This window comes from Lissotriton vulgaris, unplaced genomic scaffold, assembly GCF_964263255.1.
Source record: "Lissotriton vulgaris unplaced genomic scaffold, aLisVul1.2 SCAFFOLD_1081, whole genome shotgun sequence".
In the NCBI taxonomy this organism is placed as follows: Eukaryota; Metazoa; Chordata; class Amphibia; order Caudata; family Salamandridae; genus Lissotriton; species Lissotriton vulgaris.
Window position 1 is genome coordinate 688364 of NW_028244822.1, and position 23638 is coordinate 712001.

Sequence of the window (23638 nt, forward strand, 5' to 3'; positions counted from 1 at the left end):
ATATGAGTGTTTGTGTTGTGCGGTGAGGGCAGATAAGATAATTGAGAAACGTGGAGCGGGACCACTGGAGGGCTTAGAATGTGAGACACGTCACCTTAAAAGATGCCCTCTGATCTATTGTGAGCCAGTGAAGACTGGAGTAGAGGTTTGGCTGATTGCCATCTGGGTGTAATGTGAATTAGACGGCCTGCTTGAATCTGGACAACTTGGAGGCGGTGTGGCAGGGATGGTGGGAGACCGTACATGATGGACTCACAGAAGTCCAGGCGTGAGAGCACGAGTGAGAACACCACTTGGGTAAGTGCGGTGGGAGGGAGTAAGTGACTGACTGTAACGATCTGCCGGACCTGGTACATAGAGGAAGAAAGTAGAGCACCCACTTGTGGCCTGAGGGACAGTTCAGCCTCAATGATGACTCCCAGACCCTTGATTGATTTTACCAGGGCTGGGGGGGAACCTAGCTCTGAGGTCAGAACTGAGGGCCACAGTGGCCATGACTGAGTCCACGGAGGAGGAGCTCTGTCTTAACGTGGTCAAGCTGCAATAGGTACTGGTACATCCATAATTGGATGTGGATCATGACAGCGTGGAACGTCTTGATGGCAGGAGGTGAATTGAGCGAGAGGATGATCTGTAAGTCGTCAGCGTAGTAATACACAATAAGGTCCCATTTCTGTACAGAATGGATCAGCACCCAAAGGTATAGATTGAACTGGAGTGTTGAATGGGAGGAGCCCTGTGGGACTCCACAGGACGTGGGGGTATTTGTTACACTATAGGGTCCCAGGCGGACCATTTCAGTCCTTCCAGTTAGGAAGGACTCGACACACTCAAGAGTGGGTCCCTGGATGCCTGCATGTCTTCCAAGGTGGAGAAGGATGTAATGGTCCACCGTGTTGAATGCGGACGACAGGTCCAGGAGTAAGAGGGCTTGGGGGGACCCTGCGTCTGCGTTGCCCCTGAGTGTGTACAAGAGTGGCAAGATAACTGCTTCTGTTGAGTGGGCAGGTCTGAAGCCGCATTGATTGGGCTCCATGTGACAGGAGGATTCGATGTAGTGTGATAGACATCCGGTAACATGATCCTACATTAATGTTGAGAAAGGAGGGAGATGGGAGACGTTAGGTCTGCATAAGTCTGAAACTGACCCATGCTTTGCTGACTCTAGGCACAAAAGTGACATAACACAAGGCCCAAAAGTGACTATGGTCAACATATGTCTTAGTCTGACTCAGCTGAATATTGAAACACACATTTTCTGCAGGCTAACATGGTTTGTCCCTGTTGAGACACTTCCATGCTAAGCGTAAACATGCATCTTTTGCACAACATCAAAAAAAACAGCAGCTAATATATGCAACAACATTGACAGATTAAAAAATTCAATGCCCCATTACTGAAGATTGTGACACATTACAATAATGTTGCATCTAGTCAAAGTGGTCACACCTTGAGGAGAAAATATATCATCACTCAGCCATGCTTCAAATTTACAATGCCACGTAATAATGATTTGGTCTCTTGACAATAATGCGGCTTTGACGATAACAGGTCGCACCGTAATGGAAAATATGTCATCAGTGTACCCGGCGTCTAATCAGCGATGCGACATAAATAGGTTTCAGTCGCATGCCAATAGTGACGCTTCTACTGCAACTGGTCGCACCTTCATGGAAAAATATGGCATCAGTCACCCATGCTTCAAATACCGATGCGACACAATAATGATTTGGTCGCATCACAATAATGACGCTCCCACGATAACAGGTCGCACCGTAAGGGAAATATATGGCATCAGTCACCCATGCTTCAAATACCGATGCGACACAATAATGATTTGGTCGCATCACAATAATGACGCTCCCACGATAACAGGTCGCACCGTAAGGGAAATATATGGCATCAGTCACCCATGCTTCAAATACCGATGCGACACAATAATGATTTGGTCGCATCACAATAATGACGCTCCCACGATAACAGGTCGCACCGTAAGGGAAAATATGTCATCAGTGTACCCGGCGTCTAATCAGCGATGCGACATAAATAGGTTTCAGTCGCATGCCAATAGTGACGCTTCTACTGCAACTGGTCGCACCTTCATGGAAAAATATGGCATCAGTCACCCATGCTTCAAATACCGATGCGACACAATAATGATTTGGTCGCATCACAATAATGACGCTCCCACGATAACAGGTCGCACCGTAAGGGAAAATATGTCATCAGTGTACCCGGCGTCTAATCAGCGATGCGACATAAATAGGTTTCAGTCGCATGCCAATAGTGACGCTTCTACTGCAACTGGTCGCACCTTCATGGAAAAATATGGCATCAGTCACCCATGCTTCAAATACCGATGCGACACAATAATGATTTGGTCGCATCACAATAATGACGCTCCCACGATAACAGGTCGCACCGTAATGGAAAATGTATTATCAGTGTACCATGCTTAAAATAACGATGCGACAGAAATCGGTAATGTTCGCATGTCAAAAAATGTCGCATTTGCGGAAACGAGTCGCATCGCAACAGGAAATGATGTACCTAGCCTCCCAGCCTGCCCTGCTCACAAACAGGAAGTTATATGATACTTTCACTTTCTATTTCACTCCTTTGTAGTCTCTGAGAGGTGTAGGAGTGTGTTTGGAAAGTGCTTGAGAGTTTTGTCCTGTCCTGCAGTTGTTTTACAGTGTGTGTCTTGGTAAGTGTGTCCAAATAGTGGCTGTAGTGTTGTGTATTGTCTAACTGTGTCTTGTGTGTCAAGGGGTGTCTGTCTGTTTAGGGGTTTTTAGAACTTTTTTCATAGGGGGATTACTGTTCTGTTTAGGGGTTGTTACATAGTTAGGAATAGGGGGAGTAGTGTACTGTTAAGTGGAGAAATTGTGTACTTTTTGTATTTCTGTGCCAGCAAAATTTTATTTGTGGCATTTACACAGCGTGGCTTGTGCTTTGTCACAATGCCACCCAGGTCTCGGAACCTCAGTGAGAAGGAGTATGGGGGGCTACTGTGGCTGATACTCCACTACCTCCCAAATATGAATGGGAGTGGAGGCAGGGTAGTGCAGGGTTACCCAACCCAAGAAAGGAAGCTCAGGTGGGAGAGGGTCCGGTACCAGATGTTGCGAATGTTTGGAGTGGACCGGACTCTCAGACAGTACAAACACCGGTGGGCAGACCTCATTAACCGTGAGCAGGATCTCCTGGACCACCTTGGCATTGAGGTTGATGGAACAATTGGTAAGTCAATATATATTTATTTTATGTATTCACAACGGTATCCTAAGGTAAAGCAAACCAAATGTCAAACCACAGGGGCCTCACTGATGATCCCCTTGTGCCCCTGTAAAGTCAGACATAGGGCCATATCTATCAACAAACCCTTTCTAAACAAATAAATGTAGGTTCTAATGTAATTGCTTTTTTTTCTTAGCAAAATGGTATGTATAAAGAAAAATCACTACTTTGTAGGAATACGATAATCTCCCATAGTTGCTACTTTGCATTTTCTAATATGTAAGTAAGGGATCAATCAAAATTCATTCCCATGGCCCAGGAGGGACATAGGAATCACTTTTCAATAAATACTGTAATAGCAAATCAGCCATTGTGATTTCTCCAAAGGGTGCAGGTGTTTCTCAAAAAAACCCTGCTGGACCCATCATAATGATGTGTGTGCATATGGTGCACATACATGCACTATGGCCATGTGTGTGCATCACCTGGCACCTTCAAAAAAGTGCAATGGAGCATATTTACCTAAAATAGCTACTTACCATCAAATACAGGTTGTTGTCAATTAGCGACATCTGAAACATGATTTGATACACAAAAATAACACATACATAGGCCATCATTAACGCGGCCCCTTGCGCCATAGAAAAATCACTTTTCATGATGTTCTGAGGCGCAGAAGCCTGCGTGGTATATATCAGGCAGCAGTACGCCAGTCTTGGTGGCGTACTGCTGCCTGATAAATATCAGTCCCTGTAACGCAGTGTTCTGCGTTAAAGGGGCGTGCAATGGGTGTTGCTGGGGGCGTTCCCAGCAACAACCATGCCCTTTTGACACTGCCCCACATGTACCAGAAATCGTACCTCTGAAGCAGTGCCAAAAGCTTGCGCCTCCCCAGGGGAGGCGTAAGGGATGCGCAACTGGGAGAAATGTCATTATTTCTCCTCGTATTTCCTTTTTCCATGTGTGCTGCATTCTGCAGCACACATAGAAAGAGGAAAAGGCTCTTGTGCTTATTTTTGTACTGAAAGGTTTACCTTCCTGTACAAAAATGATCTTCCCTGCAACGCAGCCACCCTTGCACCATTGTGCAAGGGTGCCTGTGCTGGCGCAGGCAGCACATTGTGCACCAGCACAGGGGAAAAGGACAGGAATGCGCCGTATCTAATAGATATGGTGCATTTCTGCCCTTTTCTTTTGCCATAGGGAAGCGCAGCTGGAAGGCCTGCTACGCTTCCCTACGGCAAAAAGTCATAAATGAGGCCCATTGCACTTAACTAATAGCAAATTTGCAAGTACCAACATGCTATGGCAAATTGTTGTTCACAAAAATGTTCAAATTCCGTAAATGCAAAATGTGTCATACATCCTAAGCCATGGACGTAGTCAGTTTGAAATGCTCCAACGGCAAAATCCTGCAATTGTCAGACTTAGCAATTCACAAAAGGCATGATACACATGGCCTCTACTGACGTAGTGGTAACGCACAAGCAAAATTGATCTTCACCATGCTGGACTATGCCGCTCATTGAGGCATAATGATGCATGATAAAGGTCAGCACTTTCAATGCATTGTTATGTGTCAAAAGGGCGTGCAATGTGTGTTCTTTGCCATCTTCACACCAACATCCATGGACCTTAGTCAATGCACCAGGGCCCTCTGTAATGAAGGCCTTCTGGCGCCGCAGCAACACTCATTAACATGTGTCAAAGTAACGCTCTGGCGGCGCAAGACCTATGAAGATAAGGCCAGAGATGTACGAGTGTGAGGCAGCGCAAAAAGCACATGCCTGCCCTGGGGAGGTGTAAGTGAGGCGCCACAGAGAGTGAAGTATAAATGTATCCATGTATGTCATATTTACCTGTGTGCAGCTGCATTGTGCAGCACACAACAACACATGTGTATGCAGTTTGACCATTGATGTACAGGAAGGTATCCCATATGGTTTAAATACATTCTTCAAAGCACAATCACATACATCGACATGACAATGACATATTTTCTCAATGGACCTAGTGTGCAGATTTTTAGCAAATGCCATCTCAATGTGACAACACAAACAAGGGATCACATGTGTGTAATACATGCAGTGCAAGAGTGTGCTTCACATGTGAAGCAGTTAGCCATAAACTGTTGTCTGATGTACGTTGACTCATGGGACGCACGTAAACCAATCTTGAGGATACAACTGACTCTCATGTAATGTCTGTACTGTGTGGAAATATGCTGCATATGCTGACATTCTGGTATATTGTCTTTCACTTGTAGGTGGGCCACCACCATACACAAGGGAAGAGGTGGAGTCCTTCAAGGATCCTAAGGCCACTGGTGAGTGTGAAATCATTACTATCTTTGTCTGTATGCTTACAATGTCTCCTCATGCATGACATGTATGCAGACAGTCGAAATGCATCATTCTTGCATGCATCCTGTTTACACATCACATGTGCATGGAAGTGTCAATGACTCAATGGCACCATGTGGAAATGCATGAACACAAATATTAGGGTCACATGTATGAGGTGTTACAGTGTGCATGGTACACAGTAACACTAATTGTGCTGCTGTAAGTATACATCACACAAAAATAGACCACATTCAAAAAATACATCTAGCCCTCCATAGAGCACCGTACTCAGGTGTGAGGGTCTCAAGTCACTGAAGGGAGGGGGTGTGCTGCTACTCATGAAATAGTTAGGTCTTCAGTTATTAAATGAAGGTAAGATGGTCCTGGTCTGTCGTAGTTGTGCCCCAAGGGTGTTTCATGTCTTTGTGGCCAGGTAGGAGGGTGATCTACCTCCAGTGGTGGAGCAGTCAATCCTTGGTATGGTGGCTAGTGGGAGGCTGGTGGAGCAGAGGTGGCCGGTAGGATCAGAGAACAAGAGCCCCTTGAGGAGTCATTCTGGGCCCATGTCATGTGTGTGTGCGTGTGTGTGTGTGTGAGGAGCCTCAACGTGATCCTTGTGTTGAGGGTGATCCAGTGTTGGTCATTTTGGCCTGTAGAAATGCTGCAGTGATGAAGGACGTCGTAGATGAGTTGTGCCGATGCTTTCACTATGGGTAGTAGTTGTAAGTGAAGTCTGGCATTGATTCCTGTGTATGGGGCATTCCCCTTGTACAGTTGGGTGTCGATGATGGCCTGGCTGACCGTCTCACACGTTCCCATGGTGATCCACCTGAATATCTATTGGACCATGCGCAGGGTGAAAATTCAGAAGGATGACATGATGTCCACTTGTTTGTTAGTTGTGAGTGAGTAGACCTTGAAAAATCCCAAGTGGGGTGTATGGTCCGTGGGTGTTGTTGCAGTCACCATTGTTGTTGACCAATAGGCGGCGTCCCTGGCGCTAGTTGATTAGCCAAGGCTGAGAACCTCTGTATTGTGTGTCTACAGTATCTGCTGACTGACCTTCTTCAATTCTGCAGTGGCTATCTTTCCTTCATGTTGGTTGTGTTTGGTTGTGGCTGGGTCTTGGGTGAGGCACAGTACCAGATGGGTGTTATTGGCATTGGATATTATGTTGTGGTGGTGTGTGTATGCAATGGTGGCAAGTGTGCTCATGGAGATGTCGAAGACTGTTGTGCTGAGCAAGGACCCTTGGGGTACGTGACAGTCAGTGTATTCATACCATGGCTACATGAGACATGCTCATTGTAGTAGTACATAGATATTCCTCCTACAAGTTCAACTTGCTTGTGCCCCACGTGTGTCAGTACTTGCCATTGTAATAGGGATGGAACAGTGCTGCAAGTCCATCATTAATTAGCACAACAGTCATGCACTTACCTATGCTACTGAAAGGGTCACCGGCACAATTCCCTATTGACATCAGTAGTTGATATGGTATGATGTACATGTGCTAAAATGTGCATTGCATCAATGATCATGCATAGTCAATCCACATACCAGCCCTTGATGCTGTCTATATGTTGTCCCCTGTCAAGAAGCGTCTACCATGGAAGTGTTGTGCAGTGTGTGTTGCCTTGTGTGAAAACACACCACATATTTACTACCAAGCAGCACCCCATGTACAAGAGTCACATGATAGGAGTCAGTCCCCAAATCTATTGCAGTGCACACCTGTGTTTCTCCTTCCAATACAATGCTAATGTGCCCATGTTTTGTTTACATGGTGCTTTTCACATGTGTGTTGCCTTGTGCAGCATACAGTGCTGATGGTCCCTATACCTTGCTTTGTATCTGCGTATGAAGTGTCAAATTACAATGCCGAGAGATAACTTGCCTGCACACAGATGCTCTTGCATCATGTTGAGAAGGAGCTTGCATATGTGAATGGGGGGCATTGGGTTCATGCCCAGGACAAATGTATTTGAATGTACCATCTCATATGTATTGATGCCTTACATGTCATCTACAGTGATTATCATCTTAGGTATTACGCAACATCACTTAGCATCCCTGTGTATGACAATCGATGATGATGACCCCATGCTTTGAAATAGATGCCCTGTTAACGATAGGCCCTTGCCAAAATGTTCTGAAGATCGCATAATGTGCATGTGTACAGGTGTCAATGTGTAAGTGCAGACTGATGTGGATGTCATTGCTCCATTACAGACAACATGTCACAAGATGAGGAGAGGCAGTATCGCATCCGTCTGGAAAGATACAGACACATTCGCAATGTTGGTCGTGCATTCAGACAGATGGGACGCCGACATGATGCTTCACGTGCTGAAGGGGCCTGGAGATCACCAACTCCCACTTCCCCATGCAAAACGCGGAGCAGGAATCTAAAGGGGAAAAGGTCACACATTGAGTCTGGACCAGCAACTGGCTCACATGCAGATGTAGACCCCCAAATGGATAGTCAATCTGCAGGTTGTTCCACATCTGGACATGCCTCTAATCTGGGCCCAGTGACAAGCACTCATCCTAAATCAGGAACCAACATTGCACAGGCCCTTGGGACAATGACAGGTGGAGCTGCAGTAGCCCCACCTAAACAGGCTTGTGCGCAGGCTGATATTGACGGTGTGCTCCTGATGGCCAAGATAGACAAAATAGAGGCCAAGATGGACACTTTTGAAAAGGGTCAAAAGGAGTTGACTTTGCAGGTTGCGGGCATGCAGCTGCAGCTGGCCACCCTGTTGTCCATGGTTGCTGAGCTGAAGGCCACCATTGCTGCAATGGACGAACAGGAATAACGACATTGCAGAACTGTGGTTGGTGATGACATGGTATACCACCTGTCAAGTTACGGACCTTGTTGTTGTTTAAATGTTAAAGTAGTCAGATATTTATTAGGATAGTTTTAGTACTTAGGAATAGTGTTAGGATAAGTGTTAAGTTATTAGGAGTGGGTGGGGGGTTGATGTATAGTGTATGTTAAATGTGTAAAAAAAATTAAAAAATCAAAAAAAATATATACTTGTTTAGTTAGGTTAATTAGTATGTGTTTAGATTAAGTGTATGTGTGCCTGATGTGTGATTGTTGAATAGGGGGTGGGGGGTCATCTGTGTGCTGTGTAGTATGTGTGAGGTAGGTATAGGATAAGTTAGACAAGATAAGTGTAGATGTTAGCGCCTTAGATTAGCTTAGTTTAGGATGTGATTTATAGTTTTGATAAGTGTAGTGTAGTTTAGCATAGATTTTATTTAGTGTGAACTATTTTTGCAAATAAATCATATTTATCTTTCACAATGACTCTGACTTGTAGGCATATGAAGTTGTGAAATAAGTTCTGGGTGAGCGTTATCCTTGCTGGACAAGGAATGTCAACAATGATCTCATATCTGAGATTACCATTACGTGTTGGCTATTCTAAGCCAGTTGTTCTTACACTATCACTAATTCATACAGGCCAATACTCACCCTTGAGGGACTTTAGCTAATGCGTCTCAGGTGAGCCCATGTGAACAACAATCATGTGTAAAGATTGTGGGACGTCTTTCATTACGTTTCTCCATAGTGGAGCACAGCAGCCCTTCCAGTTGCGCTACCCTTTTGCAGGAGGGAGGGCAGGACCGTGCCATGTCTGCAAGATACAGCGCAGTCCTGTTGTTCTCACCATCACTGTTGTACAATGTACTGTTCTTCGCTAACGCAGTCACCTTTGCACAATGGGGCAAGTGTGTCTGCCTTGCGGGGACCATCAGACTTGTACATGAACGGACACCTCTCAGTTAATCAATCATCACAACGGGCTCCTCCTCTTACAATATGTACTGCATTGTGTGATAAAGGTGAGACAAGTAGACTTCTTCATAATTCTCAACATTGAGCCTTCGTCAAGCCTGCTTTGGGTCAGTGTATTTCTGGACAAAGCTTACCATTTCATGTTCGTATTACATCTGGGCCAGTGTGAACAGCAAATGGATGTTGTTGGCAAGGCACCCAGCAACACCCATTGCACGTGCCTGTAACGCAGAACAAGGCGTGTAAGGGTCAGATTTGATGCATGCTGCATTATCGCATGACCATGTGCCTTGGTGATGGATGATGACTATTAGGCAGGGTTAGGCGTCACACAACGTCACAACAAGTGAGGGTCAGATGGCACAATGGCCGTCATTAATTGGGCCACCTGGTATTGAGACTGTAGCTCAATGTTTGCAGTGTTTCACAATGCTGAGGGCCAGTATGACCCACGTCTTTCCTGCAAGTGGAAAAGAAAGCTGGTTAACAAGCTGGCTATGTAAATGCAGGGAAATGTGACCATGGCTAGGTCTGTATTGCAGACGTATGTCTTGTGGGCCTAGAAGCAGATTCATTGGTAGAGGTTTGCTTGCCCAGGGTTGTGGCTGACTGTGTAGGCGTGTGTGAACTCCTTTAGTGTCAGTATATCTGTATGGGTGTGGATGCAGTAGTGCTCCTGTATGTGCTGGCGGTAGTGGTATAATCATGTGAGCCACTGGGAACGTCTACCTACGGTTGTCTGGACGTTAATCAATTTTGTCCGGAGGGTATTTTTGATACTGATATTGAGGCCATTAACATAGAACCGGATGATGAAGATGGATGTGTGGCAGGTCTAATCAATGCATCAGTTGACAATAATTTTGATGCTCTTGCACAGTTTGCAGAGGGTGAAGTACTATGGTGAGGATACTACTAGTATCCATACTGACAGGGTGAGGGATGTGTTCTGTACAATGTATAGTTTGTGTTAGACATATGAGTGGTGAACTGTTTATCCAGCCCAGGGTACCCCCAGGTATAGTCCCATGTGGTAGTGGTTGTTGTGAGGGTGATGTCCTCTTTTGACAACAAATGGAGATTTGTCCAGCTGAGGCACATACTTGTTGGCACATCTTGCATCCATTGTGGTTGTGTCCTGTGATGTTGTGTACCTTGGTGAGGGAGAGGCAGAGCTGGGTGTATTAGGCGTAGGGTAATATGCAGAGTCCATGTCCACTGATGTTATCAGCAAGTGGGGCCATGTACACATAGTAGACAAAGGTACTGATGGACAGTCACTGAGGGACTCAGCATCAGTACTCTGTGTGTTGTACAGTGAAATGTGTTATGCAGAATCATCTGCTCTGCAAGGGAGGAGACAATCCAGTGTGGTGTATTACCTTGCCGCATGCCATAGTGGAGTGTGGCAGCTAGTGTGTTGTGGAACATTGTTTCTGGAAATGAAGCAATGTATATTGTCTATGGATTGGCAGTGTGGCCGACTTTGAGGATTGTGTGGATTTTGCTGTGGCGTCTAGGAGGGACCTCTTGATGCTGTTTGTCATGGAGCAGGAGAGAGGACCAAGACAAGGAAACACAAGGAACACGCACTCCCAAGGATGAACCTCCTTCTCCCCCTACGGGTCAGGTACAAAATTAATCCTACGTCTTTCTCCGTAGGTTCCACCCTTATGTACTCCACCCAGATCACAGGGTTTGTGGAACATGTAGTTTGTGATGACAACAATTGCTCGTGAAGGAAAATCCGACTCCTGACTGTAATGACTTGAAGTACAGTGGATTGTAGAAGAAAATGTAGTTTATTCAAAGTAACAACCACAGGGAGATCCAAGGACCAACTCTCACAGTAACTGTTTATCTGTGTACTGCCCCCTGGATTCCACACTCTGGAATCCTGTGAGCACAGAGACCATAGAACATTACATCATTACAAAGATATAACACTGACAATATGTGCTTCTAACGCATTGTTCTGCGGAGGACTGGGAAATCTTCTGATTCATCTTCATCAGATGGGTTTGTCACAGCTGATGGTGTGACCAGTGGGGCAGTCGACACAGTAGGCATAGCCACTTCATGGACTGCAGATGTCGATGGTGTTGGACCTGGAACATGTTCAATGCCCATCAGGTATCGCATAAATGCATTCAGCATTATTTGCTGGCTCTCAAGCACAGCTGTCACATCTCGTTGATAGTCAGCCAATTTAGTGAGGTATTCATCCTGTTTGGCTGTCATTTGCTTGAGGGTGTCCTGTATTTCTTTCAGAGTGTTGGCCACCTCAGAGCTGGCACTTGTGGTGGGCATTAGTCTGTGTCTCTGCTGCATGACTTCTGAAATTTCTGTCATGGCGTCAAACAAAGTGCGTGGTGGTGCTTCAGTGGTGCTACCAGTTTCCGCACTGGCAGGATTTGAGGTTAGGCACCGGAGCACTCCCTCTAGGGTCCCTGCCATGCTCTCAATGCCCTTACGCACCTCCTGTGCCAACTGACTCTGCACATCCACTACACGCTGTTCAAATGTATTTAGTGTGTTTGGCGACTGGTGAGGCACAGATGTTGTGGGAGGTGGCATAGGAGTGCTTCCCTGTTGGCCAACCGGAGATCCCACTGGGCTGCTTTGCCTTCTTGTGGGTGGAGGGGGAGTTTGTAGTGATTGGATTATGTCCTGGATGATTTCTGGGCCCATACTGGTTACACTTTCACCACCCTCATTGTCCGTTTCAAACATGGCTTCCAGCTCCAGATTAGGTGTACCATGGCCTGAAATCAAAAATAGATGTAGGTTTATGATCATGTCTGACATGTGGTGTACAAATGCACAATTTAGAGTCATCTACCATTTTTGACTTTGCTGTGTTTCAACATGTCAAAGCTCAAGCGACACATCATCACTCATGTGTACAAAAAGTGACATGGCATTAATCATTTGATGGATACGAACTTTACAAAAAAACATGGCACATGGGCAGACAGTGCTTGCACACTTGCAACATTCTACTTGAGTGCATGTCCTGATGTCTGTTTAGTTGGTGTGTATTGGGGACACATTCCAGCACAGTAGGAAGTGCATGTGGCATTTTGCACTCCATCACCAGGGACCCACACACACCATGAACAAACCTCCACGTGGAAATGAAGTCCCTCACCAACTGGATGAGGAGCAGCAGTGTGAAACTGTACTTGGAGATGACACAGGTCATCATCCTCGGACCCACACCCTGAGCCTGGGACTACTCCTGTCGCGCAACCACACTGGGAACAGCAACAACACTCACTGACCATACACGCAACTTACAATACTTCCAGTACTCCTCCCTCTCCATGTCTGAGCAGGTCAACGCCATCTTCCCCTCATGCTACAACTGCCTCCACATGCTATGCAGGATCCACAAGTGGATCCCCACCCCAGACAAAAATAACTGTGACACAGGCCCTGAGCACCAGCAGACTGGACTACTGCAATGCACTGTAGGCAGGATTCCCTGAAATAGACCTACTACTACTGCAACACAGCCAATGCACTTACGGCTCATTGATTGTCAACGTCCCCCACCGCAGCAACATCATCCCCCAAATGTGAGACCTACACTGGTTCCCCATCAGCAAGTGGATCAGCTTGAAGCTCCACAACCAGACACACAATGCACTCCATTAGGCCGGGCAACCCTACATGTGCAGCAGACTCACCTTCTACACCCCCACACGCCACGTCCACTCCACCAGCCTACCCCTCACCGCTGTCCACCGCATCTGATGACCAACATCCAGCAGCAGTTCCCTGTCCTACCTCACCGCCAAGACCTTGCACTCCCAGGCCATCTACGGCACACCCAGGACCTACTCCCATTCAGAGGACTCATCAAGACTTAGTGGCAGCCCCTTCCCATCAGAGTGGTAGATGCAACATGTGTTTTCACATGCTGAAGGAGTTGTTCCGAGGACACAGAATTCGGTATTCTCTGATTTTGATTACATGCAGCTGTGGTTGATGCAGACTGGGACGTACTGCATTCCTCACTGTTTTTCATGTGTTTAGTTGGTGTAGTCTTAGGTGTGAGAGAGTATGAGTAGTCTGTCATCAGCAATGGATACAATGTTGAGGCTGTGTTTGGTTTCATATGGTGCTGAGGCAGCCCTGTTGATGTTGACAGGGGTCAGACACATAGATGGTCCCTCTTGCATTCAGCATTGGAATTAAGTGCATTTGAAGGCGAAGGTTGTCAGTCTGATCCTTGAACCTCTTGGTGGGGTGAGTGACCCAGTTGAGCAATGTTCCTTAGAATCCTGCATCATGTAGTGTGGCAAATCTGTGTGCTGTTAGTCTGTGTTGGAGCACACTCACAGCTCCTGGTCCCGGAGGGTGGAGATGTCACCTGTGGCTGTGAATATGGTGATCTTGGTGCTGTTGTTGATATAATGAGGACAGGGCTGTACTGATCCCACAGGTGGCTGTATCTCATGTTTGAGGGTGTGCATTGAGCTGTGACTGGTGTCCCGGTGGGTATGGTAGTATGGCTGTTGTGTTGTGAGAGGTGTGGGTGGTGCTGCCTGTGGCATCTCATGTGTACGGGAAAGTTATTGTAGTGAAATTGTTGTTGTTTATGGTGAACTTTGTTGGACACTTATCACAGGTCTGTAGTGCCAGGGTGATGTCTGTGGCTTTGCAGCCTAGGTTCTTGTATAAATGCAGGACCTTGCCTAGTTGGCAGGAATTTCCATTATGTAGGATTGTTTTTTTGTGGTTCTCCCTCATTGGGGCCATGTATGTGTTTTACATTTCAGGGGCCTTATTCATGAAGGACTTGCGGCGCCGATGCGTCACTTTTTCCCATGTAAAAAGTGACGCACCGGCGGCGCAAGTCCTTCATAAATAAGGCCCCAGGTGTCTTGGTGTTTATACATTTCTTCTAAAGGCATCTGCTGGTGCCTCTTGCTTCTTAGAGATCAGTGCTCTATCATGCCATGTCCCTGTAGTGCTGTTTGTTAGGCTTGCACAGTGTGGAGGTGTGGTATGCACAGTTGTGTATCCAGGTGTGACTTTCACTTGCAGTAACGTTGGTGTAGGCTGTGTTTGACACCAGGGTGGTGTTAGAGGTTTGTCAGCAGTGTAGGCATGTGCAATGTCTGTGGGTCATGTTTGGAAAGGCCTGTTGTCATTCTCAAATGTTTTCCATGTATAAGTGCATGGAGGCTGGCTGAGCTGCATCAGTGAATGACTGTATATCAGTTGCTGCTGGAAATGATTGGATTTGAGACCCAGATGGGCACATTTGGACTTCCCATAGGCGTGGCTTCAGCACACCATGTACATCCGTCTGCTGTGGGCTTGCACAGCGGCTGACATGGAGTAGGCTAATTGCGACTTACAATATTCAGTGATGAGGGAACACATGAACACAGGGGTGGTGGCCTTAGTGGTAGTTCATAGACCATATGTGGATTGTGGGCTCAGATGAGAGAACTGAAATGACTTATTATGGAGACCGAAGGGATGAGTGACTGATGTGATAATGCTATGTGTCATCATGGCATGGGAGGGTGGGTAGGGGCCATATTACATAATGTGGCTCATGTGCATATTGCCAAGGTGACTCAGGTACCACTTGTGTGACCAGAGCAGTAATACCCACTTCCATGTTAGGTATACAGGCTGGATTTCTGGATCCATGGCAAACATGGCCAACATTCCAGCATGTATTGTCCCACTTACTATTACAAGTGACACCAACACTTCACAGCATTGTGATTGACTCAGAGTAGTGAGCCTGGCTGGCGGATTCCTTTCACGTGACACAAAGGCAGGGTTGCATAGGCTGCAGAGAACTGGGACACATCTTTGAGGTGTGACTTCCCTCAATGTGTTCCGGATTTGCTAAACAAACTTGAAACTCAATAGTAAACTTGATACTTTTTTGGTGTTGATAGCATACACTTAGGGCCTTATTTATGAAGGCCTTGCGCCGCCGGTGCGTCACATTTTACATGGGAAAAAGTGACGCACCGGCGGCGCAAGGCCTTCATAAATAAGGCCCTTAGTACTTTGGGCATTCACATAATGAACTTAGTACTTTTGGTATTCACAGGAGTTAGGATTTTGCCTTTACTCTATCTTAAGTCTGTCTTCAGAGACACTTTAGGCAAAATCGTTACTTCTGTGAATGCCAATAGTATTATGTTCATTGTGTGAATGTGAAAAAGTAGTAAGTGCATGCTGTGAATTACTATATAGTAGTACGATTAGAATTGAGTCTTGAGTTCATTCTGTGAATGGGCCCCTATATGTTTTGCTGCACACACTCACACACACATCCCTGCAACCATGAGACATTGATTGTTCTGTCCTGCATTTGTTAACTCACAGCTCTCCCTCCACAATTGCCAATGTTTGACATTGTGCCCCCATGGACAACAGGTGTGACACTCTTGTACAAAAAGGCACATACATTATACCAAAACATGCCGTGTCATGACATTCCATTTCATTCATTGTTCATACTTGGCATGTTGCAACTGTAGAGTAGGTGTTTCACAGCGGAGACTTTAAATACACTGTTCAAAGTTCAGTGAGTACATGGATTGAGTTTCCTTGTCACCACACACCCAGACCTGAAGCATTCAATACCTTTATGAACAACCACAACACACACAATGGAGTCAGATTTGTGAGTGCTGCACACACCATTTATCATAGCCAAAAATTAAGTACACAGCATTGGTTCATAATCTGTGATGTTACCCCATATTTCTCATGATGTACACCTATCCAAATAATAGTTCAGACATTTATCCCCCATGACACTACCAATTGTTAGTGTTTGACACATAAATGCACAAAATTTTTTTTACTCTTTCACATTTGTAAATATTTATTTTTTTCACATAGTGACACACATTACCACATGTATGACTTCAATCACAACATAATTGTGTCACAAAGAAGTAGAATTTGTATATATTATTTTGGAACACATGCATTGCATATTTGACATTGTGCAGCATACATTGAAATGGTCATCGCATGACACAACGGCTACCATACTGTACGCTGTTTGCATTTGACTGCCTCAGGTACACACTGTGAACAAAGGTTTATTCCTCTTGAACACTGCAAGTATACAATGTCAGGTACCTCCTCACCTTCAACCCTGTATGCCACCTCACCTGCCAGGACATAACTCTGCTACAGACATCACCATCACTGTCACTGACAACTTCTGTGTCACCTGCATGTGGCAGCACGACAATCATCAAAGAGACATTGTTAACCCATACACTGGTACACTCAGAATGAGCAGGCACTCTAATGTGCCAAGGTTGACCATGTACTACGACAACTACATTATCGTGACCAGGCCCATGGCCATACTCAGCAGCACACCTGTCCTTCGCAACAACACAGGTACACAATGCTTGCCATGCGCCAACCCAGGCAGACTTGCACCATGTTGCAGGGGGTCCAGCTGTGCAGGGGATCAGTGTTTGTGTGCATGGAAATGACACATTCGTGCATGATGCAGTCATGAACAGATTTTTAACCTTTCTATGTGTCCACTTGAATGCAAAAGAGATATGTTGTTTTTATCATGGAGGGGAGATTACGTTTTAATTCAGGTTTGCATGCCTTACACAGACTCTGTGTATGCATATCTTTGTTGCGCAGCATGATAGTTACATTTTGATGTTCCTATTGTACATTGTCAATTGGACATAGATGTTTCTGGGTCTACCCTTAGCAACAGCCCTGGAAGTGCGCTTTCTGACACTTTAATGTGGTAATGATGCAATGACATGATATGTTGTACTATGTTAGATGGCTGTCTGTGGCCTATTATTGTGGGTGTGGCACATTGTGGCACCACTACATGAACAAAATTACATCCTGCCAGCACAGTGGTAGCAGTCCAAGTCATAAAAGTGTGACACTCGGTCTGTTGCAGGATGTTGTGTGATTTTCTTTTCAGGAGGGTAGTTATATCTTTGCACCTGCGTGTGGCACTTGTCAGGTGCAGCAGTGGGCTGGGACTTCACTTTGGACATATAGGTTTACTTGCACAGGGGTAGCTGTTTCCCAAATGTAACATGTGCATGTCCGTGGTACAATACATTTTGTAGACCCTGCTTTCCACAACACGTCAGTAATTGAACCACCCACCTTACTTTCTGCACAGCACAACATTACCTTATTTGCACATTTCCCCTTGTAGGGACTTACCCTGTGTGTCTTCCTGTGTCTCTTCCAGTTCCTCATGCAGTGCACTGTCCTGCCCTGAGATTCCAACGACCAACTCCTCTGGGATGACCGCTGCAACCCGCTCCTCAAGGTCATCCAGCTCTTCTTGTTGTGATGGGCTGCCTCCTCCTGTAAGCCCAGAGTCTTTCCGGTTTTTGGCCATTTTTTCTTTAGTGCGGCGCTTGATATCATTCCACCGTTTTTTTAGGTCAATGACTGTCCGCCTAGTTTGTCCCACACTGTTCACCTTGGTCAATATGTCCAGCCAAATGGCCTCTTTTTTGGCTAGTGGCAATTTGGAACTGGCAAACAGCTGGTGCTGGTGGTCTGTTACCTCACTTATCAGTGTATCATTCTCCTCAGCACTGAAATTTGTTTTGCGCTTCCTCTTTCCAAGAGTTTCTCCCTGTGTTGCAGGCTGGGCATCCTGGCTGCCATGTGGCAGGTTTCCTTGGCTGCTGCTCTGTCCTTCAGGCTCCATGGTGGCAATTTTTTCCATTTGCGGGAGAATTAGGTGATAGATGCGCGTGTTTTTGGCGTTTTCCGGATTCTGACGCAACGTAATAGTGACGCAGCGATGCGTACACGTGCGCCGTTCCGCAAATGCGACTTACGGCATTTTTACCGCACTTGCGTGTCTTTTCGCTACGTCAGGACGGCCGCGTCTGCGTGCCTTTTCCCCGCCTTGCGCCTCCGCTTGCGGCACGGTGCGTCATTCCGTAGATATGACGCATCCGCGCCGCAAGTTTCTGGCGCAGCGTGTCGTACGGAAAAGTGACGCACCCCTGCGTTTCCGCAAGGATGCGTCACTTTTCATAAATGAGGCCCCTAATGTCAAAACCATGTTCATATTCAATTGGATGTGCATGTACTAAAGGCTCATGTGTGGGTTTTACAACATTATTGTCAACAGGAGAGCTTAACTCTAGTAGTAAAGCAGCCATGAATGTAATACCAATGATTAAAACTCCAGCTGCAATTAACTAAGCTGGACTTTGGTAATTATACTCATAATTTCTCGACAGTCTGACTTTTAGAGAGACGCTTAGCAGAAAGCAGGCCTGTAAGTCCTGCATCGTTTCAACTTGTGCAAATGCAAAGCTGATGACATCGATTTTATATACAGCAGTCTTTGTTAGTCATCTCTTGCCCTACTCCTCCTTCGAGAATGAACATTCTACTCTTCCACTGGATCCTGACCCAGGGAATTTTTGCAATTCAATACATTTAAAGTCCATCAAAGCTCAGTCTAACAAAGCTCAATTAAGTTAAGTTCAGACACAGTTCGTTATGCTGGAAGCAATCACTCCCGAAAATCAAATGCTTTTCTATGTGGGCATCAATCACATAGGTTCAGTTTGCACGATTTCCTGCCCACCCAGATCACAAGTGATTTGGTCAAGTTAACTGTCACCGTATTAAGTGTACTCAGGGGAAGAGTACCTCTGACAAGGCACACTTGCTCTTTCCGATCTCCTGAGTATTCGCTGTTCGTCTTCACTGTCAGGCAACTCACTCGACTCTGTCTCGTTGGTGACAGCTTGTGGAATTCATACAAAAATATCATCAGCCTTAGTCTTTTTGAGTCCTGGACTACTTTTCTCTCCCCTCGTCGCACCTGCTCACACTACTAAAAACTTCACCAGGATCTAGAGTCATCAATCACTTTCACATAAGGCAGGTTTACTGTGGTCACTCCTGATTCACTAACCACAGACTTGAGACTTACCTCAGTAAGGCTTTAAGTTACTTCTTGAACTTGGACCATAGGTGGACTCTGAAATTCTTAAGTACTTACTTCATCCCCCGTGCTCCTTGGCAGCCACAAAGTGACAGTTGCAGGTCAATATCAGGCATTACTACCTCCTCATCCAGACTTCTCACTTGCTGGGTACGTTAAGCATGCACCCATTTCGACAGTCCAATACACTTAACAGAGCAGTTGTGGCGACCAGAATAACCTTTCCAACAGGGCTGAAAACATGTTTTTTAAACATGCTTTTTGACGAGGTCCCAGTTCTGAGATCATGGCACTGTCTCATTTACCTCTTTCAACCTTGTGAGAAACAGAACGCACCTCATCGGCCAGTCCTTTGCTGTAGTGAACATAATTACAAGCACATTAGCAGACACAGCAGGCAATCTCATGGTCCTCCCCATGAGAATCTCCTGGAGAGACAGTCCTGTTTGAGGATTAGGAGTACTTCGGAGAATTATCAGCACCAAAGGCAACGCATCCAGCCACTGGACTTGAGCATTCTCTAGATGTTTTACAGAGCATTTTAGCTTCCTACACCTCAGTGACAAACCATTGTCGCCCCTACCACTTGATGGAGTGGGGGTTCCCAAACCTAATTCTCTTTATAAAGTCCTTTGAAAAGAATCCACATGGTCGTATGGAACTTTGATTACAATCAAAACAATGTGACTTCTAAAGAACTAAGTGGATGGTGTCCAAACCTTATGGGTTTATTAACAATCAAATTCAGGTTACAGGATAAATCAGTCAGCAAAATTGGAAGAAAAATATTGTAAGAACATACATATTTAAATAATCATGCTTTCTGAATTTTCAAATAATCAAGAAAATAAATTATCAAAAGTGGCATGGGAAGGTTCTATGAGGAATGTGTAAGCATCAGATGAGCCATGTCTAAGTTTCAAAGGGAAACTGTAAGTGCTCTAGCATGAAGCTCAACACTCTGGGCAGGGAGAATCAGCAGAAACAAGAAGTCTTCTCTGAGCAAAGTCAAGACAAAGTCTGCTCTATTGTTTTAAAGGTTATACAATTAAAGCATGAAAGAAGATTCTAGAAGGCTTCTTCATATAAATCTCCGTCAAAAGAACCAATCTGAGGATTGTGTTCTATGGGAACAGGTAGACTTCCTAGTTTTCCAGCTCTGAATAAAGAATCAGTCATCTTGGAGACCTTGGATGCATCATCAGTCCAGCCTGCCTAGTACAAGAGGGCATCTCCCACAGTCTCAATCTTCATATCCAAAGCTAATTTTTAATTAAAAGTTCAACAGTCTACTAACAAAATTTACAATAACCCTGTTCAAACTTAACAAGGCACATGATAAGACACTTGCAAAGAAGAAAAATACTAGGCACTTGTAAATATAGCAGAAAAGCGTAACATATGCAACTCGACCTGGTCACAATTTAGGCTCACAATAGGTTAATAATAAATGCTACACAGATCCAGGTAGTGTAAGTGAATACATCACATACATTTGAGATATACATTCTTCAAAGAAAATTTTTATTGGGTAAAGGAAGAGAAAAGGTGTCAATATAAAGTACAAAGATAGCATGAAGAATAACAGCAGTAATCAATAAAAACAGTAGAACAATATCCATAGTGAAAACTAATCATGGGCAATAGAATCAAACAAGAGAAGAGTAGCAATTCAAAATATGTTTATGCAAAAACAAAAAAAAACATAGGCACAAAAATTGGTAGTGAAAGAAATGAGAAATGTAAACGGCATTTAAGGGTGTTTGGAAACTTCCTGTTGGGAAGGTTGTAAATGGAATGTAGCAGACGCGTCAAAATAGAGTGTGATGGGAAGCCATAAGGCTGCACGTTTCGCAGCCATGTGAATAGGGAAGACAAAAGCAGTATCCAGTCTGTGGTTATGGCAGACATTGTACCACCAAGCCTTGAAGGAAATATTAGAGACGTTTTTCCAATTAAGTGTAATTTGCTGAAATGCAACGGCTAATAGTAAATCAACAATCTGGACGTTAAGTTCAACATCATCCCAGCATGGAGAGAGACTTCCCAGGAAAATGTTGGTGTGGGAAAAGGGAATGTGGGTGCAGAAAATCACATTGATTTGGGCCCAGACTTGCAACCAAAAATCATGAACTGATTTACAAAGGAACAGCATATGAAATAAAGTTGCTTGCTGGGAAGAGCAAGACCAGCAAAGATCTTGACAGGCTGGAAATCGTTTATTAAGGTCAAATGGTGTAAAAAGGAGTCTATTATAAATGAAGAACAGAGATTGCGTTAGTGTTGCCGCTCTAGATGATTTGCGGATCTTAGTCCAGATTTTGTCCCATAAAGGGATATAGCAAGGTCATGTTCCCATTGTGGAGAAGTGTGGCTCACTGGTTAGAGGAGGCATACCCTGAAGCAGAGGTCAGACCCGGGACCAAGGTTCAATTCCCGACGCGGCAGGGTCTGAGCCCAAGTGTCCACGGACTCGATAATTCTCACTTCGGTGCCTACTCTAATCACGGGTTCACACTCTGCAACTCTGGGCAATAGCTTGCTTAATCTCCACTACGGCCCCCTGCGGTGGGATGCCTGGCTTTCACCTTGGGGATACCCAGTACGGGTTATCTCACAGGGAAAAGCCAGGACGGGTTCCCAATGCAAGCGCCGAGATGCCCAAGGGTAAGTCGAGCGCTATATAAGAACACACATACATACATACATACATACATTGTTCCTCTACTTTAGATTTGATTCTGGCATGGTCTTTAGCATGAAGGTATTGGTAGATAGAGGGGGGTGGTGTGCAAGAAAGAGTGAAGGCGTGAAACGTAGGTGGAGGTCGTGGGGGAAGGCATGCTTGCAAAAGACGGGTGTAGGTCGTCATCACAGCCTCCTTGGGCAAGAGATACTTGGAGGCGAATGAATTGGGTAAAGCATAGGTGGAGCTGAGAGCGGAAAAGGGAAAAAAATTAGAAAGTGAGAACAACTGGGAAATCCAGATCAAGCCTTTCCGCTTCCAGGTTCTCCAGTAAAAGGGTTTGTTATGAATCAGTAGGGATGTATTATGCCAAATAGTGGAGCTTAGAAAATCAGCAACTGTAGTAGGAGGAGTGGGTGCAGATGAGAGGAGCAGCTTGGTGGTGAATTTGTGGATAGGAGTAATGATGGAAGAGGGTTTGCGTGAGAAAGAAAGATATTGAGCCAGAGAAAAAGGGGAAAGAAAGAGACGCTCAACAGTAGCCCACAAAGGGCAGGGAGAGGTAGGATCTTGCAACCAAATGAAGCCTGTCGCAGGAGAAACGCCTTGTGGTAAGCCGGGAAATCTGGAAAGTTGAATCTGCCTTCTGATTTAGTGCGTATGAGTCGGGCAAGGGACATCCTAGATTTTTTATGATTCCAGAGGAAGGAGGATAGAATAGAATTAATTTTCTTAAAGAACTTGGAAGGGACGGGTACTGGGATATTGGAAATCGTATAGAGAACAATAGGGGATAGCATCATCTTGATAGTGTCAAGACGACCCCACCAAGAAAGATAGAGGGGGTGCCATTTAGCTGTTAAGTCCGATATTTTTTTTGGTACATTTCTTCAGACATAGCGAGACTGTATCCGAGATGGAAGGGGTAATGTGGAGGCCAAGGTATTTGATATGTGTGGGGCTCCATGTAAAATTGGAAGCGCTGAAATCAGGTTTGAAGGTAAACTTCGTCAAGGGCAAAATATCACACTTGTCATTATTCAATTTGTATCCAGAGATCGAGGAATCATTTCTTACCTCATCTAGAAAAGCAGGGATTGACTCATTTGGATTGGATATAAAAAGTAATACGTCATCAGCGTAAGCCGCAGGTTTGATTTGGGAATGTGCGGTCTTAAAACCATGGATGAGAGGATTCTGACGGAGTTTGGACAGGAAGGGTTCCAAAGCAAGGTTGAAAAGAAAAGGGGATAAGGGACAACCTTGACGAACACCTCTGCCAAGGTCAAAAAATGAGGAAACTAAGCCATTGGCACAAACTGCTGCACGAGGATTGGAATACAATAAGGAAATCAAAGATATGAATCTAGGACCAAACCCGAACCATTTAAGGGTGTGGAAAAGATAAGGCCATTCAACCCTATCAAATGCTTTATCAGCATCTAAAGCGATTGCTGCAAGGGAATGAGGTAATTTGGGGGATTTTGATAGAACGTTGAACAAATGTCTACTATTATCTGTGATAAATCGACCCTTGACGAAGCAAGACGGTTCCTCACCTAAGAGTTCAGGAAGTA

General features: G+C 45.2%; 1 protein-coding gene across 1 annotated transcript; it reads right to left on the bottom strand.

Moving 5' to 3' along the window:
* Window positions 1–11182: 11182 nt before the first annotated feature.
* Window positions 11183–18253, bottom strand: LOC147666717 (uncharacterized). Its single transcript, XM_086948940.1, has 2 exons — window positions 17617–18253; window positions 11183–12164 (listed from the first exon to the last, which is right to left on the bottom strand). The coding sequence occupies exons 1-2, from the start codon at window positions 18131–18133 to the stop codon at window positions 11362–11364; spliced, it is 1320 nt and encodes a 439-aa protein (XP_086805066.1). The 5' UTR covers window positions 18134–18253; the 3' UTR covers window positions 11183–11361.
* Between the last annotated feature and the right edge of the window lie 5385 nt (window positions 18254–23638).